This window comes from Tachyglossus aculeatus, chromosome 1, assembly GCF_015852505.1.
Source record: "Tachyglossus aculeatus isolate mTacAcu1 chromosome 1, mTacAcu1.pri, whole genome shotgun sequence".
NCBI classification, from domain to species: domain Eukaryota; kingdom Metazoa; phylum Chordata; class Mammalia; order Monotremata; family Tachyglossidae; genus Tachyglossus; species Tachyglossus aculeatus.
In genome coordinates, this window is record NC_052066.1 from 114,922,003 (window position 1) to 114,937,964 (window position 15,962).

Below are 15,962 nucleotides of genomic sequence, written 5' to 3' on the forward strand. Positions count from 1 at the left end.
TAAATACAATTGAATCAATCAGGTTGTCCCATGCGGGGGGGGGCGGGGGGGGCTCACAGTCTTCATCCCCATTTTCCAGATGAGGCAACTGAGGCACAGAGAAATAAAGTGACTTGCCCAACATCACACAGCTGACAATTGGCGGATCTGGGATTTGAACCCATGACCTCTGACTCCTGAGCCTGGGCTCTTTTCCACTGAGTCATGCCTGAAACCAATGGGGAAGCAGCATGGCCCAGTGTTCAGCGCTTAGAATGGTGCTTTGCACATAGTAAGCGATTAATAAATGCCATCATTATTATTATTATTATTATTATTATTATAGACCACACACTTTGGAGTCAGAAGGACCTGGATTTTAATCCCAGCTCCACCACTTCACGTGCTGCGTGAACTGGTGCACGTCACATTTTCTCTGTGCTTCGGTTACCTCACGCAGGACAGGGATTGTGCCTAACGTGATAAGCTTGTATCTACCCCAGCGCTTAGTACGATGCCCGGCACATAGCGTTTAACAAATACCATTAAAAAAAACAGAAACAAGAGAGCCTGGAATCCTCGCCCTGTTTCACACTTGCATTCCCTAAACAAAATATCCTACAATTTAACTATTTAACCATTAAATTCATTCATTCATTCGTATTTACTGAGTGGCACTGTACTAAGCGCTTGGGACGTACAAGTTGATGATGATGATGATGGCATTTGTTAACCGCTTACTATGTGCCAAGCACAGTTCTTAGCGCTGGGGGGGATACAAGGTGATCAGGTTGTCCCACGTGGGGCTCGCAGTCTTAATCCCCATTTTACAGATGGGGTGACTGAGGCTCAGAGAAGTTAAGTGACTTGCCACATAGCAGACATGTGGTGGAGCCGGGATTCGAACCCATGACCTCCGACTCCAAAGCTCTTCCTGCTGAGCCACGCTGCTTCTCTAAGGAAACTCAAACCACCGAAGAGGATTCAAGAAACGATATGAGAGTACAGTCATTTGGTTGCTTCTTTTTATTAGTGACACTGAACAGCGAATTCTTAAACTAGTCATCCTTATCATGCAAAAAGGTTAACGGCACTTCCAAGTTTCTGTAAATTCTACTTTTTGGAGGAAGGCGGCTGTTCAAAGGCGGCTGGAGGCTGAGTCGTTCGCTGCCGTACGTTACAATCAGAAGGTTCGGAACAGCTGGTTAGGAAGGTAGCCAAGATGCAGGAAAGAGGTCTGGGCCTCCTTTTCAAGGGCAGCCAACTCTTGCACTGTCGGTGCCAAAATATCCACATGGCCTTTATAATTGCCACCTGCAAGCCACACAGAAAAGAGACGATGTAAGGTAAATGCTTGAAATGACCTGTCAACGGTATTTCTGATCAATTACAACTGTTTAAACTTATTCTGAAGTGACCCCGGGTAATACACATTAAATTTACAAACCACGACCTTAGAGGAAAAAAAAAAACCTAACTGAATACAACAAAAACGTATGCAGCGCTGGCACTGCGAACAAATTTGGAAATGACGTATTCGCAGATGGTTTATTTAAAATGGATTACAATATAAACTTCAGGGACGTCGCTGCGTCCATTACCACCCGCATGCACTTGGTCCGAACGGACTGCAAAAAAGAACACTCCCTAATTTCACAAATGTTGTACCCGAAGCATGTAGCGAAAACACTTAATTCTCCTATTACACACGTATTTCCATTCCACCCTGGCTGAGATGCTCAAGACAAAAGAGATTCCACCACTCCACTCTGATTTAAATGTTAGACGAGAAAAATAATTGAATTAGGTTCATTTAGGAACCTCATCTACACACGCAAAAAATCTGCATTTGCCATTTTGAGCGTGGAGCATCTGAAAATATTCAGTGATTTCACCAAGTACCTTACTAATGATTTCATTGAATAAAATCAAAATAGTTACCTCCGGCAGCCCTCTTTTGGCCATAAGTAACTTTCCCATCAAATTCATCCACTGGAACTTTTATATCTGGCTCAACCTGGGAAATGGTACAGTTAAGATGCTCTTCTATCTCGGACAGCAGCTGAACGGGAAAAAGACAATGCATTTCAACATTCTTAAAAAACGGCACTGCAATAATAAAGTAGCATTCAACAGCTATTCTTTATGAGCATCAATGCATTTGCTGTGTGAGCTATTTCTCTTTAATACTGTTCAACGGAAGTGTTCTGAAATCAGGTGCAGCCTTCCCTAAAGTACCAAGGCTCCCACGCCAACTTGGGCTAGCTTTCGCTTACTTTTCATTTGCGTAGGTTTCTATACTCAGTTGTACAGAATTTGAAAATGAAAACTGAGTGGACTCGAGGTAAATTCTGACTTTCAATAACCTTAGAATTAAGAAAATGCAAAGGAGATATTTTGGCCATCTCTAAAGAAGTTCCTGGATTCAAGGCAGGTGATTATTTTTTTTCCTTCCAAGTCGGCTGTTAGAAAACACTATCTGCCCACGCTGTAGAGGAGTAAACTCTGCTCCGCGGTATGTTACAACAGAGGCTAAATGCTTTAATAAGTTTTACTTATTAAAGGTCAAGAACGGGATTTACTAATCAAATCCAAAGGAAAGACTTTTCAAATGGTATTTGTTGAGCACTTTTATTCTGCGCGGAGTAGCGCACGAAGCGCTTGAAAGAGTACAACAGAGTTAACAGACCCGATCCCTGCCCTCGAGGAGTTTACAATCTAGCAGAGGAACAGACATTAATACAAGTTAGTTAGGGTAGGAAAAATGTATGAGAAGGGGGAAAAAAGGAGTGCTTATGTGGTGGAGAAGTGCTGAAATGGCAGGACACGGGGAAACTGAGAGGGGAGAGGAATGGTTCATCGGGGCAACGCCTCTTGGAGAAGTTGTGATTTCAGAAGAGTTTTGAAGATGGGGGAAAGCGGTGGTTTGGCAGATGTGAATGAGGAAGGAGTAACAGTTACAGAGAGAAGGGAGGATGTGAGCAAGAGGTCGGTGGTGAGAGAGACAAGAACCAGACACAGTGAGTAGATAATAACAATAATAATGATGGCATTTGTTAAGCGCTTACTATGTGCCAAGCACTATTCTAAGCGCTGGGGGGGGGGATACAAGGTAATCAGGTTGTCCCACGTGGGGCTCACAGTCCTCATCCCCATTTTACAGATGAGGTGACAGGCACAGAGAAGTCAAGTGACTTACCCAAAGTCACAGAGCTGACAAGTGGCTGAGCCGGGATTAGAACCCATGACCTCTGACTCCCAAGCCAGGGCTCTTTCCACTGAGCCACGCTGCTTCCACCGGCTTGAGAGGGGTGAAGAGTGCGAGCGGGGTGGTAGTGGGGCAAGAGTGAGGTAAACTGTAAAAGTTTAAACTACTCTGCCCTCAAATGAATTCTTTCTGAAAAGTCATTAGATTACTTCCTTAAAAATATCCAGTGGCATTATTATTACGACGTTTCTAGCCATCAGATATAAAATGACCCATCAATCTAGCGGCCTTTTTTTTTTTTTTTTTTAACACAAGAGTTGATCTGGCTCCTTCCGTCTCCCTCCTCCAAATGAAAGCATTACCTGCATCTCATTATACCAGATGGTACAACCACCATCTTCCTTGAGCCTCGTGTTATAGCATCCTTTTCCACGGCTGTTACAGACATGGTACCAAACCTAAAATCGAAAGCAACACCGTATCTCAGGGAGATGAAAACAACTTGTGGGATAGCCCACCGTTCCCACGTACACAAGGAAAAAGGCGGAGACCCTGGAACCCAGACAATTTAAACACACCCGCGGAATGACGAAAATATTCTCGGCTTTAAGCGGCGAAGCGCCACGTTACCTTCTCTTTTTCCGTTGCAACGAGGGAAACGGCCAGGCCCATTCTGAAACAGTTCAGAAGTGTGTTTCTCAGCGTTGTTTTTAAATACGTGACGGGCATAAAATCAGAAAAAGTTATCCGTACCTCTCAGCTCTTCCAACTCTACCGATCCTGTGAACGTAGTTTTGTTTCTCATCCGGGAGAGTGACGTTGATAACTACGAGATGAATAATAGTTATAATACAGAGTTTGTAAAAAAAAAAGCCCAACCTCAGATGCTCTTCATTAACAACCAGATTCGGGCTTTAACCTACTACGTGACTGGGCAACCACCTTTTCCAGCTAAAGCACGTAAACTACAAACTCCACACTCTATCACAATGAAGTTAACTTTACCATCAGGAACACCAGATTTGGGCTTTAACCTACTATGTGACTGGGCAACCACCTTTTCTGGCTAAAGCACGTAAACTACAAACTCCACACTCTATCACAACGAAGTTACTTTACCATAAGGAACACCATGGATATCAATTCCCCTGGCAGCTACATCTGTGCAGATCAAGAATCTCACATCTCCTTTCTAAAAGAAAAAAAAGGAAACAGGTAGGAAGAAACACTGATTATGACATGTACTACTTTAAACTTACTTTACGATGAAAATAAACTTAATTTCTCCAACCAATAGAGACTCCCAAAGGTTGTATACAGAGCAGTAATACAACAGAGTTCATTAGCAGAGATGATACTAGAAATAAGGGTTTTTCTTGAGGAGTTATAAATAACTGTCAATCTTTAAGACCTCACCTCCAACTACTTGGAGCTACAAATTTTTTACAGTAATAGCAGCACTTATACTTTCAACCGAGCTTTCACTAGGTGCGGTGCACTGAACTACGCCCTTGAGAAGTACGAAACAGAATGCTCTGTTCTTTGCCCACAAGGAACTTACCTTCTTAATGGGGGCATAAATGTACCTAAAAATAGGAACATGAAACCACCATGCAATTAAGTAAACAGTCTGTAAACATCTACACAGATCAAATGAATTATTTCCAAAAAAAAAGTTTTAATACTTGATGTCTAAGCTCTCTTTGAGAGTTTCTCCTGAGGATACCATAATACATGCTATCTTTATTCATTTTTCAGAAACTCCCATCCCACTTGAAAAGTTCTTCACTATCACGACAGCACCGACTCAATCTTCTAATGTCCAACATGATGTAATGCAAATTGAACACATGTAAAATTAATGACAATCCTAAAGGATGAGGTCCTGTGCTGCTTTTATTGGAAAAATAAATCATCCATGTAAACACCAGTTTTAAATTGAACAGGGCCTAGTGCGAAGAGTTTGGGGTTGGGAATCATGATACCCAGATTCGAATTCCATTGGCCACTGGCCTGCTGGGTGACCTAAGGCAAGTATTTAACCTCTCTGGCCTCAGTTTCTTCACCTCTAAAATGGGGACAAGATGCCTGCTCTCTGTAGATCGTGAGCTCCAATGAGACAGAGACTGCATCTAATCTCATTATCTTGTTCTTACCCCAGCACTTGGAAAAGTCTTAAATATCACATATACATCTTCCCATTCCCCATGAAATATTAAAGAAATATAGTGTTCATTACCTTAAATCTTTCCAAGTTTTGTTTTCTCTCATGAGGCTTTCTATCACCATGCAGGCAAACACACGAGAACTGGTGTCCCTTTTTATCAGGTCCTGATTTAAAAAAAAAATACACATTAGTATTTATTCTTGAGAAACACTCATTCATAAGAATTACCGCTGAAAAGTGACAGAGAGAGATCCTGGCCAATCCGAGAATCAATGATGCGGCAAGGCTTTTCACTTTACAGGTGAGTTTTAAAATGAAATAAAAGTCTAAAATGGGAAAGCAGTCACAGGCCATTTAAAGGAAGTTACCTCCTCCTTGTTGCATGAAATACTGCTCCATATTATCGCAGTCTATTTTAGTTCTACAGAAGATAATTGCTTGATCCATCTTGTGCTCCTTGATTGCCCGGACAGTATATTCTCCCTTCAAGATTTTGATAGCTTCAGACCACATCTCTACATAAAAAAACAAACAAAAAATATTACTTCTCTGATACTGATCCAAACACACCACTTCCTCTCTGAGTTTAGTGTCAGGGTATTGATATTCCATCAGACGTAAATATTTACATTGAAGACTTCTTTGTTCTTTTTGGAATTTGACCACAATCATACATATTGAGGGCCTACGTTAGCACGAAGAGCTGCGCGCACGTTTCCTTCGGGAAATTTCCCAAGTACTGCAAAGGTCTGGGAGACAGACTGCCCAAAATACAATGGTTAAAAAGACCGTGGGTGTAGATGTAACTAATAAACACATTTATCACAAACAACAAGTACAAAGACTGCACAGGAGTTAAGATTACTGAGAGTTCAGCATAATGTGAAGGTAAGGGGACTTGTTAGGGAACAAGTCTCAGAAACAGCAGCATCTTGGTAAAAGAGATATGGGGATTGGCAAGTCAGGGAAACTGAGAGTTCCTGGTAGGAGGAGGAGAAAGCAGGAATAACGACCCCCAAATCAATCAGCTCCACAGAAAACAGAATGAAGAGGGGAGAAGCTGCCAGTAGGAAAGTCAGCAGCAGAAGCAGCGTCGCTTAGCGGATAGCGCACAGTCCCGGGAGTCCGAAGGACCTGGGTTCTAATCACGGCTCCGCCAATTGTCAGCTGTGTGACTTTGGGCAAGTCACTTAACTTCTCTGTGCTTCAGTTACCTCATCTGGGAAACGGGGATGAGAGCGTGAGCCCCGCGTTGGGCAGGGACTGTGTCCGACCGGATTAACTTGAACGGTGCTTGGCATATAGTAAGCACGTAACGAGGGCCACAGTTACTATTATTAGGTTAGCCCAGAGGTACGGGTGGAGGAAGGAATGGTTCTGTCAGATATTGAGGAAGAATTAACAGGACTAGAGAGGCTTGAATTGAGGAGGAAAATTTAGGAACTGTCCGAACTTCTGAGCTTATCATCAATCGTATTTATTGAATACAATTTATTGAATCGTATTCAATAAATACGATTGATGATGAGCTTATGATGATAGTAGTATTTGTTAAGCGCTTATCAAGTGCCAAGCACTGTCCTAAGCGCTGGGGGAGATATAAGGTGATCAGGTTGTCCCACGTGGGGCTCTCGGTCTTCATCCCCATTTTACAGATGAGGGAACTGGGGCACAGAGAAGTTAAGTGGCTTGCCCCAAGTCACACAGCTGACTGGTGGATTAGAACCCACGACCTCCGATTCCCAGGCCCGAGCGCTCTTTCCACTGAGCCACGCTGCTTCTCAAATGGGACAGGATGGATGGTGACGATTGTAAATCATCTCCGTGAAGGCAGCGAATGTATGTCCTGTCCCTGTTGCATTCTCCCAAGGATTTACTATTGCGTTCAGCGCTTGATGGGAGATCAATACAAACCATCGACTGATTGTTCGTTAGGATGAGAGCGCTCAATAAGGAGAGATTTTAAAATAATAATAATAACAATGATAGCATTATTAAGCGCTTACTATGTGCAAAGCACTGTTCTAAGCGCTGGGGAGGTTACAAGGCGATCAGGTTGTCCCACGGGGGGCTCACAGTCTTCATCCCCATTTTACAGATGCGGTCACTGAGGCACAGAGAAGCGACTTGCCCAAAGTCACACAGCTGGCAATTGGCGGAGCCGGGACTTGAACCCAGGACTTCTGACTCCAAAGCCTGGGCTTTCTCCACTGAGCCACGCTGCTGCCACCTTATTAAGAATTAGATGACATAAGTCTCTTGAGAAAGATTTGGCTGGAACTTTTCTTCATTCATTCAATCGTATTTAACGGGGAAAGAGGAAGTGGGGCCACCATCAAGGTTTTGCATATTATTTAGTTGTTCCCAAAGGCAAGCGCTTAGTACAGTGCTCTGCACACAGTAAGCGCTCAATAAATACGATTGCTTGATTAAAAAGGCTTCACACCTAATTCCAGAAGGAAGATGGGGATTGGATGAGCCGTGTGGGAGAGTCGTGCTCTCTGGCACGAGGGCATGAGCACAGAGAGATCTTCAAATGCTGTATTAAAATGTTGGAAGCAAACTAAGGCAGTGACAGAGGAAAAACAATTCTTTCCCACCCCGGAACCCCCAACACGTCTCTCTCTGTCTCTACATGTTGCCAATCTGTACTTCCCAAGCGCTTAGTACAGTGCTCTGCACATAGTAAGCGCTCAATAAATACGATTGATGATGATGATGATGAAGGATTTCTGCCGGTCGATATACATAAATTCAGCATGAGAACTGCTTCAAATCAAATTCACATTTAACCTAATTAAGAAGATATTCCTTGGAGCTGGCTGATCTTTTCGGAAGTCTTTTTTAAATTAGAACCGAACACAATTCTTTCCCATCCCGGAAACCCCAACACGTCTCTCTCTGACCGTCTCTATATGTTGCCAATCTGTACTTCCCAAGCGCTTAGTACAGTGCTCTGCACATAGTAAGCGCTCAATAAATACGATTGATGATGATGATGAAGGATTTCTGCCGGTCGATATACATAAATTCAGCATGAGAACTGCTTCAAATCAAATTCAAATTTAACGTAGTTAAGAAGACATTCCTTGGAGCTGGCTGATCTTTTCGGAAGTCTTTTTTAAATTAGAACCGAACACAACTCTTTCCCATCCCGGAAACCCCAACACGTCTCTCTCTGACCGTCTCTATATGTTGCCAATCTGTACTTCCCAAGCGCTTAGTACAGTGCTCTGCACATAGTAAGCGCTCAATAAATACGATTGATGATGATGATGATGAAGGATTTCTGCCGGTCGATATGCATAAATTCAGCATGAGAACTGCTTCAAATCAAATTCAAATTTAACGTAGTTAAGAAGACATTCCTTGGAGCTGGCTGATCTTTTCGGAAGTCTTTTCTAAATTAGAACCGAACACAATTCTTTCCCATCCCGGAAACCCCAACATGTCTCTCTCTGACCGTCTCTATATGTTGCCAATCTGTACTTCCCAAGCGCTTAGTACAGTGCTCTGCACATAGTAAGCGCTCAATAAATACGATTGATGATGATGATAATGAAGGATTTCTGCCGGTCGATATACACAAATTCAGCATGAGAACTGCTTCAAATCAAATTCACATTTAACGTAGTTAAGAAGACATTCCTTGGAGCTGACCGATCTTTTCGGAAGCCTTTTTTAAATTAGAACCGAAGTTCCGATGAGAACTTCAGAGGCTTGGCTTTACGTATTTCTTAATTACTGTAATGAGGGTTCTCACACACCTGAAAATATCCATACAGTATCATCATCATCATCAATCGTATTTATTGAGCGCTTACTATGTGCAGAGCACTGTACTAAGCGCTTGGGAAGTACAAATTGGCAACATATAGAGACGGCCCCGACCCAACAGTGGGCTCACAGTCTAAAAGATTCCCTTTGCTAAGCTTTAGGTCGCTGAGATCCTGTGGTGAGCCGGAGCTGCCGCCTTGAGTGAATACAGCGTGGTCCTGGGTTCTAATCCCGGCTCTGCCACTTGTCTGTTGCGTGACCGTGGGCAAGTCGCTTCACTTCTCTGTGCCTCGGTTATCTCATCTGCAAAATGGCGTTTAAGATTGGGAGCTCCACGTGGAACCGCCAGATTGATCTGTATCTACCCCAGTGCTTAGGATAGCGTGGCTCAGCGGGAAGAGCCCGGGCTTTGGAGTCGGGGGTCATGGGTTCGAACCCCGGTTCTGCGGAGAAGCAGCGTGGCTCAGTGGAAAGAGCACGGGCTTGGGAGCCAGAGGTCATGGGTTCGAATCCCGGCTCCGCCACATGTGTGCTGTGTGATCTTGGGCAAGTCACTTAACTTCTCTGGGCCTCAGTTCCCTCATCTGTAAAATGGGGATTAAGACTGTGAGCCCCACGTGGGACAACCTGATCACCCTGTATCCTCCCCAGCGCTTAGAACAGTGCTTTGCACACAGTAAGTGCTTAACAAATGCCAATTATTATTATTATTCTGCCACCTGTCTGCTGTGTGACCTTGGGTAAGTCACTTAACCTCTCTGTGCCTCAGTTCCCTCATCTGGAAAATGGGGACTAAGACTGTGAGCCCCACGTGGGACAACCTGATCACCTGGTATCCCCCTCCAGCGCTTAGAACAGTGCTTTGCACATAGTAAGCGCTTAACAAATGTCATTATTATTATATTAACATTGATAATTATATCATATCAATATGATTAACCAATAATTAATATATTATATTAATAATCATATTAAAATTATATAATAATATAAAATATTATATTATTATAATATAGTCCTGGTACACAGTAAACATTTAACCAACACCATAAAAAAGAAAACAACTCGAGTTTTCCTTTCAAAATGTACTGCAGAAAGACGATCCTTTACTGACCTGAGCTATTAGCACCAGGCCTCGTGTTATCTTTGGCGTGGACTTCATCAGTCTACAAAAAATAAAAATAAAAAAATCACTATTACAGTCCCAAAACTCTCAAATACCCAGAAACGAGACCCGAATGCAAAATGAGAACTAAACAGAAACATCAGCAGCTTCAAGCTGTTCTGGTCAGTTAGAGGCGATGGTCTTCGGGCACCCAAACGCTAGGCACGGTGTTTCTGAAGAAGTTATTCATACCAAACGGCGTAATGGCATTGGAGTTTAAAACATGCACGGTAACTTATTTTAAATTAAAGGCATAATTTGGTTTTCAATAAGAGACAAAATGAGTCGGATTTATTAAGGCTGCCACTTGGACTTACGCTTGGATCTTTGGACTTTTGATATGTGCCCCACTCCCAACCTCGTAGCATCTACGTACATCTTTAAATTATATAACAGAAATTAGTTATTCTTATTAATGTCTGTCTCCCCCTCTAGACGGTAAGCTCCTTATGGTCAGGGAATGCATCTGCTAATTCTGCGGTATTGTACTCTCCTGAGTGCTTAGTGCAGAGCTCTGCACATGGTAAGTGCTCAACAGATACCACCGATTGACTGCCAAGTGGACACTGTTGTGATTAAAGGCAATATGAGGGGGAAAAAAAAAAGGTTACTGGGAGTTCTCCGGGGATCTAAACGGTAATTTCATTCATAATAGAAAGTGGAAGCACTACACGAGGCTTTCAAAAATGATTATTTAACCAAAATGTGAGGGAGCTGGGATGAGGCTTTTGGGCCACAGGCTCATCAGCTATTGTTCAATCTGGGATCATCATCATCATCATCAATCGTATTTATTGAGCGCTTACTATGTGCAGAGCACTGTACGAAGCGCTTGGGAAGTACAAATTGGCAATCTACGGAGAGATCCTTTCTCCCGCCCTGCCACAGTCCCTCTCTAGCGAGTAAGGAGGCAAGATATTGAGGGACATTCCCTTTACACCTCCTTCCCTTTGACTGAAACATGTGATTTTTATTGGCTCGGTCTTCTTCCAGGACGCACACGAGCACTTTTAAGGTTTACGTGGTTCTCTGCATGGTGAATGTATTCTTTCCTTATCTGAACTTGATTGGGGGAACAATAACGGTGAGGAACTTCACAAGCTGGCTTAAGTGCTCAGTGCAGAGGGTGGCATTCTCCTGACACCTAAAAGCAAAGTCCAAGGGCAGGCTATTGAATGTGACCATCTTTCAATAACACATCATTACATTACATGGGAGAGACAAGGCCGTACAAAAGGAGAGTGAAAGAAACCCCCGAGAAGGGTTGAAAGCGGATCGCCTCTTGCCGCTCCCAAAGGCCAAGTGGCACACTGTACTCTACTCACTCGAATGTGATTTTTGCCAAGCCTCTCCCACTGTCTGTCATTTTTGGGATTTACAGGAACAACGACGTGGTGCACGGTCTCGGGAACAGAGTCTTCCCCTTTCAGGTCCACCCAGGTGGGAAAATGCATGATTTTCTCCGACAGCTTCTTGACATCAAAAGAATGCAGCGTGGCGGAGCAAACAATTACCTAAAAGCCAAAATACATATGATATTTGACTCCTTACAGGTGCCCAATATCGTAAGCATAGTGCATATAGTGAGAGCAATCAAAGCTGTTTTCGCCCATCTGAAACAAATTTTTTAAGTGGTGGTTAATTTATACCCGAAGTCACTTTACTTAGACTTGAATGCTGACAGCACTCATTTTTAATAGCAGTAACAGCCAAAGCCGGGGAACAGCTAAGGGAGGGGAAAAGAAAACACACCAAATTGGAATGTTTTCCCTTTTATTACATATCCTGTCTGCCCCGTACTTGCCGTGTGACCTCGGGCAAGTCACTCAACATCCCTGTGCCTCCGGTTCCCTCGTGTGCAAAATGGAGATTCACCCTTAGTTCAGTGCTTGGCACGTAAGCCCAAACAAATACTACCATTATCGTTATTATTACTACTACCAACAGAAATAGCCAGTCAGTGGAACTGAGCGCTTACTGTGTGCAGAGCACTGCACTAAGCGCTCGGGAGGGGTACGATAAACAGAGTTGGTAGATGAGATCTCTGCCCACAAGGAGCTTACAGTCTAGAGGAAGTAAGACATGAAAAAATAGGTTGATGCTACAGACTTTTGGGGAGGTCCACGGGCCTTGGGTCACCAGTAAAAGTAAATAAATAAAAGGCCACCTGATTTACATCCCCTCAGTTTAGGACTGCAAGAATTAGAAGGAATGCAGTGTAGTACTTTAGGTGAGTATTATGTTCACACAAAAATGGTTGTCCCCATGGGATCCTGGGCTAGGGACTGAGCGTGCTGAAAAGGCAGGACACTTGAGAGGCTCCTCCTGCTACACACAAAGTTAAGGTCCATTTGGGACTGAAATGTCACCTAAGGAACGTGATCCTCAGCTGTTTCCGGAGAGCAGGAAGGGAGAACCCGGACCGCGGGATCGTCTCTCACGATCAGGTTCTACGGGTCTAGATGAGGATTACTGCCAAACTTGGTGATGAGGGAACTGAAGCACAGAGGAATGAAGTGACTTGCCCAAGGTCGCCCAGCAGACAAGTGGTGGAGTCGGGATTAGAACCCACGACCTTCTGACTCCCGTGGCCGGGCTCTTTCCACTAAGCCACGCTGCTTCGGCTCAGCCCGTTCTGGTCTTCAAACTCACCGCCGATTTCCCGATATACACACTGAATGATGTGTACATTATCTATAATTCAATTTACCAATTTTGATGTTATTGTTTTGTTCTGTGGTCTGTCTCTCCCTTCTAGACTGTGAGCCCATTGTTGGGTAGGGATTGTCTCTATCTGTTGCCGAATTGCACCTTCCAAGTACAGTGCTCTGCACACAGTAAGCGCTCAATAAATACAACTGAATGAATGAATGAATGAGAGGGGAAAGAAAGAAAGTAGGAAGGGGCAAAATCTAATTAGAGTTTATTTTTAGCCATTCAAGTATCTGGCCCATTGGGAATATTTATTAAACGATGACCAATCCTAAAGTCTGAACTAAACGCTGTAGTTTCCAACAAGTCACACTGTCATTTAAGCAAACTGAGAGAAGCCATGACATTCCCTGTGCAGAAGCTCCGATACCACCCTTAAAATATAAAGATGCAGAGAGAACACAGCATTTCTGTTTCCAGCCTCGCCATCTCTGCGGTCTTGCATTTCCTCCTGCCTTCAGGACAACTCTATTTGGATGTCCTGCCGACACCTCAAATGAAACATACCCAAACACAACTCCTCATCTTTCCACCCACCCAAACACTGTCCTCTCCCCACTACTGCAGATAAAAGCACCACTCTCTACCTCCCAAGTCCACAAACTTGGCATTAACCTTGATTCGTCTCTCTCCTTCGACCCGCACATAATAATAATAATGATGGCATTTGTTAAGCACTTACTATGTGCAAAGCACTGTTCTAAGCGCTGGGGGGGATATAAAGTGATCAGGTTGTCCCACGTCGGGCTCATAGTCTTAATCCTCATTTTACAGATGAGGTAACTGAGGCTCAGAGAAGTTAAGTGACTTGCCCACGGTCACACAGCAGACGTGGCGGATCCGGGATTCAAACCCATGAACTGACTCCAAAGCCCGTGCTCTTTCCACTGAGCCACGCTGCTTCTCAGTCAGTCAGTAACCTAATCCCGCTCATTCTATCTTTGCAGCATCTCTAGAATCCACGCCCCCTTCCTCTATAATAATAATGGTCTTTGTAAAGCGCTTACTATATGCAAAGCACTGTTCTAAGCGCTCAGGGGATACGAAGTAACCGGGTTGTCCCACGTGGGGCTCGCAGTCTTAACCCCCATTTACAAATGAGGGAACTGAGGCCCAGAGATGTTAAGTGACTTGCCCAAAGTCACCCAGCTGACAAGTGGAAGAGGTGGGATTAGAACCCACAACCTCTGACTCCCAAGCCCGGGCTCTTTCCACTGAGACACGCTGCTTCTCGAGCCTTTAGCATCTCCCATCTCGCCTGCTGCGTCGAACTCCTCGCTGACTTCCCTAACTTCAGTTCTTCCCTTCTCCAGTCCGTCATTTCACTCTGCTGCCTGCATCATTCTAATAATAATAATAATAATAATGATAATAATAATAATAATAATAATAATGATGATGATAATAATAATAATTCTACACATCTCCCAACTCCTCAAAACCTACAACGGTTGCCCATCCGTAGCTTCATCAAGACGAAACTCCTCCCCTTCGGCTTGGAGAAATTCAGTCGGCTCTCTCCTTCCTACCTCGTCTCTCTCCCCTCTCAACAAAATGTATTCCTTTCACTTCATTCCTCTACCACCAACCGACTCGCTGACCTTCAATCTTGTCTAACTCACCGCCGACCCCTTGCCCACGACCACCCTCTGGCCTGGAACTCCCTTCCCCTCCATATCCAACAGACCAGCACTCTGCCCATCCTCAAAGACCTGCGAAAAAATTTTTTTCTCCTTCCCTGACTAATCTCTCATTTCCAACTGATTTTCCCTCTCTTCCCCCATCACCTGTACTCCCTAAGCTCTCCGATGTCCCTCCAGAAGCCCCTGCAACACTTAAATACATATCCCTCTTTTCCGTTGCTTCCCTTCGACCTGTAATTTATTTCAACGTCCCCGTCTCGCACTAGACTGTAAACTCCTGGAGGGAAATCGTGTCAACCTAATCTACTGGACCCGCCCAAATGCTTGAGTTCAATGCTCTGTAAACAGTAAGTGCTCAAAAAATATTGCTGATAGATTCCTTAATTCTAAAAGCAGCTTTCAATGTTCTTTATATAATAATGATAATAATAATAATGATGGCATTTGTTAAGTGCTTACTATGTGCAAAGCACTGTTCTAAGCGCTGGGGGGATACAAGGTGATCAGGTTGGCTCACAGTCTTAATCCCCATTTTACAGATGAGGTCACTGAGGCCCAGAGAAGTTAAGTGACTTGCCCAAAGTCACACAGCTGACAATCGGCGGAGCCGGGATTTGAACCCCTGACCTCTGACTCCAAAGCCCGGGCTCTTCCAATGAGCCACGCTGCTTTATACGTATGACGAGTTGTCCTAACCCAGTTAGGTGGAGAGGCTATAACAGAATGCTGACAATGCCTAAATATAATCAGGTTTAAACACAGAATGCATTGATTATGAAACAAATTAGGCTTTATACCTGGAGTCTCTTCCCATCGGAAGTTATCTGAGGAATCTGACCGTGCATCCTGTTTATAAAGTCAGAGTAGCCTTGGGAAAGAAGTCCATCCTAAATGGGAAGAAGGGAAAGGCAAAACAAGATTTCACTTCGACGGTCAATCGGGAGATGAAAAAATGTAGGCAACGCAGGACACTTCAAACACTCTACTCAGATTCGTCCAGATCGTCTATATAACGAACCCGCAACTTCAAGGAATCACGTTTCGGCGTGGGTTTAAATTCCTGGAAGTGACTGAAATGAAGGTCCGTGGCTTTTTCCCCCGATACGAGACTCTCCATCACCTCGCCCCCTCCTACCTCACCTCCCTTCTCTCCTTCTACAGCACCTGTATATACGTTTGTACGGATTTATTCCTCTATTTTCCTTGTACATATTTACTATCCTACTTATTTTGTTAATGATGTGCACTTAGCTTTAATTCTATTTGTTCTGACGACTTGTCACCTGTCCACCTGTTTGGTTTTGTTGTCTG

At 43.8% G+C, this 15,962-nt stretch overlaps 1 protein-coding gene across 2 annotated transcripts in view; it reads right to left on the reverse strand.

The window, feature by feature from the left end:
- Positions 1 to 989: 989 nt before the first annotated feature.
- Positions 990 to 15,962, reverse strand: part of DDX1 (DEAD-box helicase 1) — a 53,209-nt gene continuing 38,236 nt past the window's right edge. For both annotated transcript variants that reach the window (XM_038745315.1, XM_038745324.1), the window contains exons 16-26: positions 15,449 to 15,538; positions 11,622 to 11,810; positions 10,246 to 10,297; positions 5,723 to 5,869; positions 5,427 to 5,518; positions 4,307 to 4,379; positions 3,941 to 4,013; positions 3,818 to 3,860; positions 3,550 to 3,645; positions 1,921 to 2,041; positions 990 to 1,293 (exon numbers count right to left, since the gene is read on the reverse strand). In XM_038745315.1, coding sequence (XP_038601243.1) covers positions 1,163 to 1,293; positions 1,921 to 2,041; positions 3,550 to 3,645; positions 3,818 to 3,860; positions 3,941 to 4,013; positions 4,307 to 4,379; positions 5,427 to 5,518; positions 5,723 to 5,869; positions 10,246 to 10,297; positions 11,622 to 11,810; positions 15,449 to 15,538 — 1,107 coding nt within the window. In that variant the 3' untranslated portion in view covers positions 990 to 1,162. The remainder of the gene's footprint in view (positions 1,294 to 1,920; positions 2,042 to 3,549; positions 3,646 to 3,817; positions 3,861 to 3,940; positions 4,014 to 4,306; positions 4,380 to 5,426; positions 5,519 to 5,722; positions 5,870 to 10,245; positions 10,298 to 11,621; positions 11,811 to 15,448; positions 15,539 to 15,962) is intronic.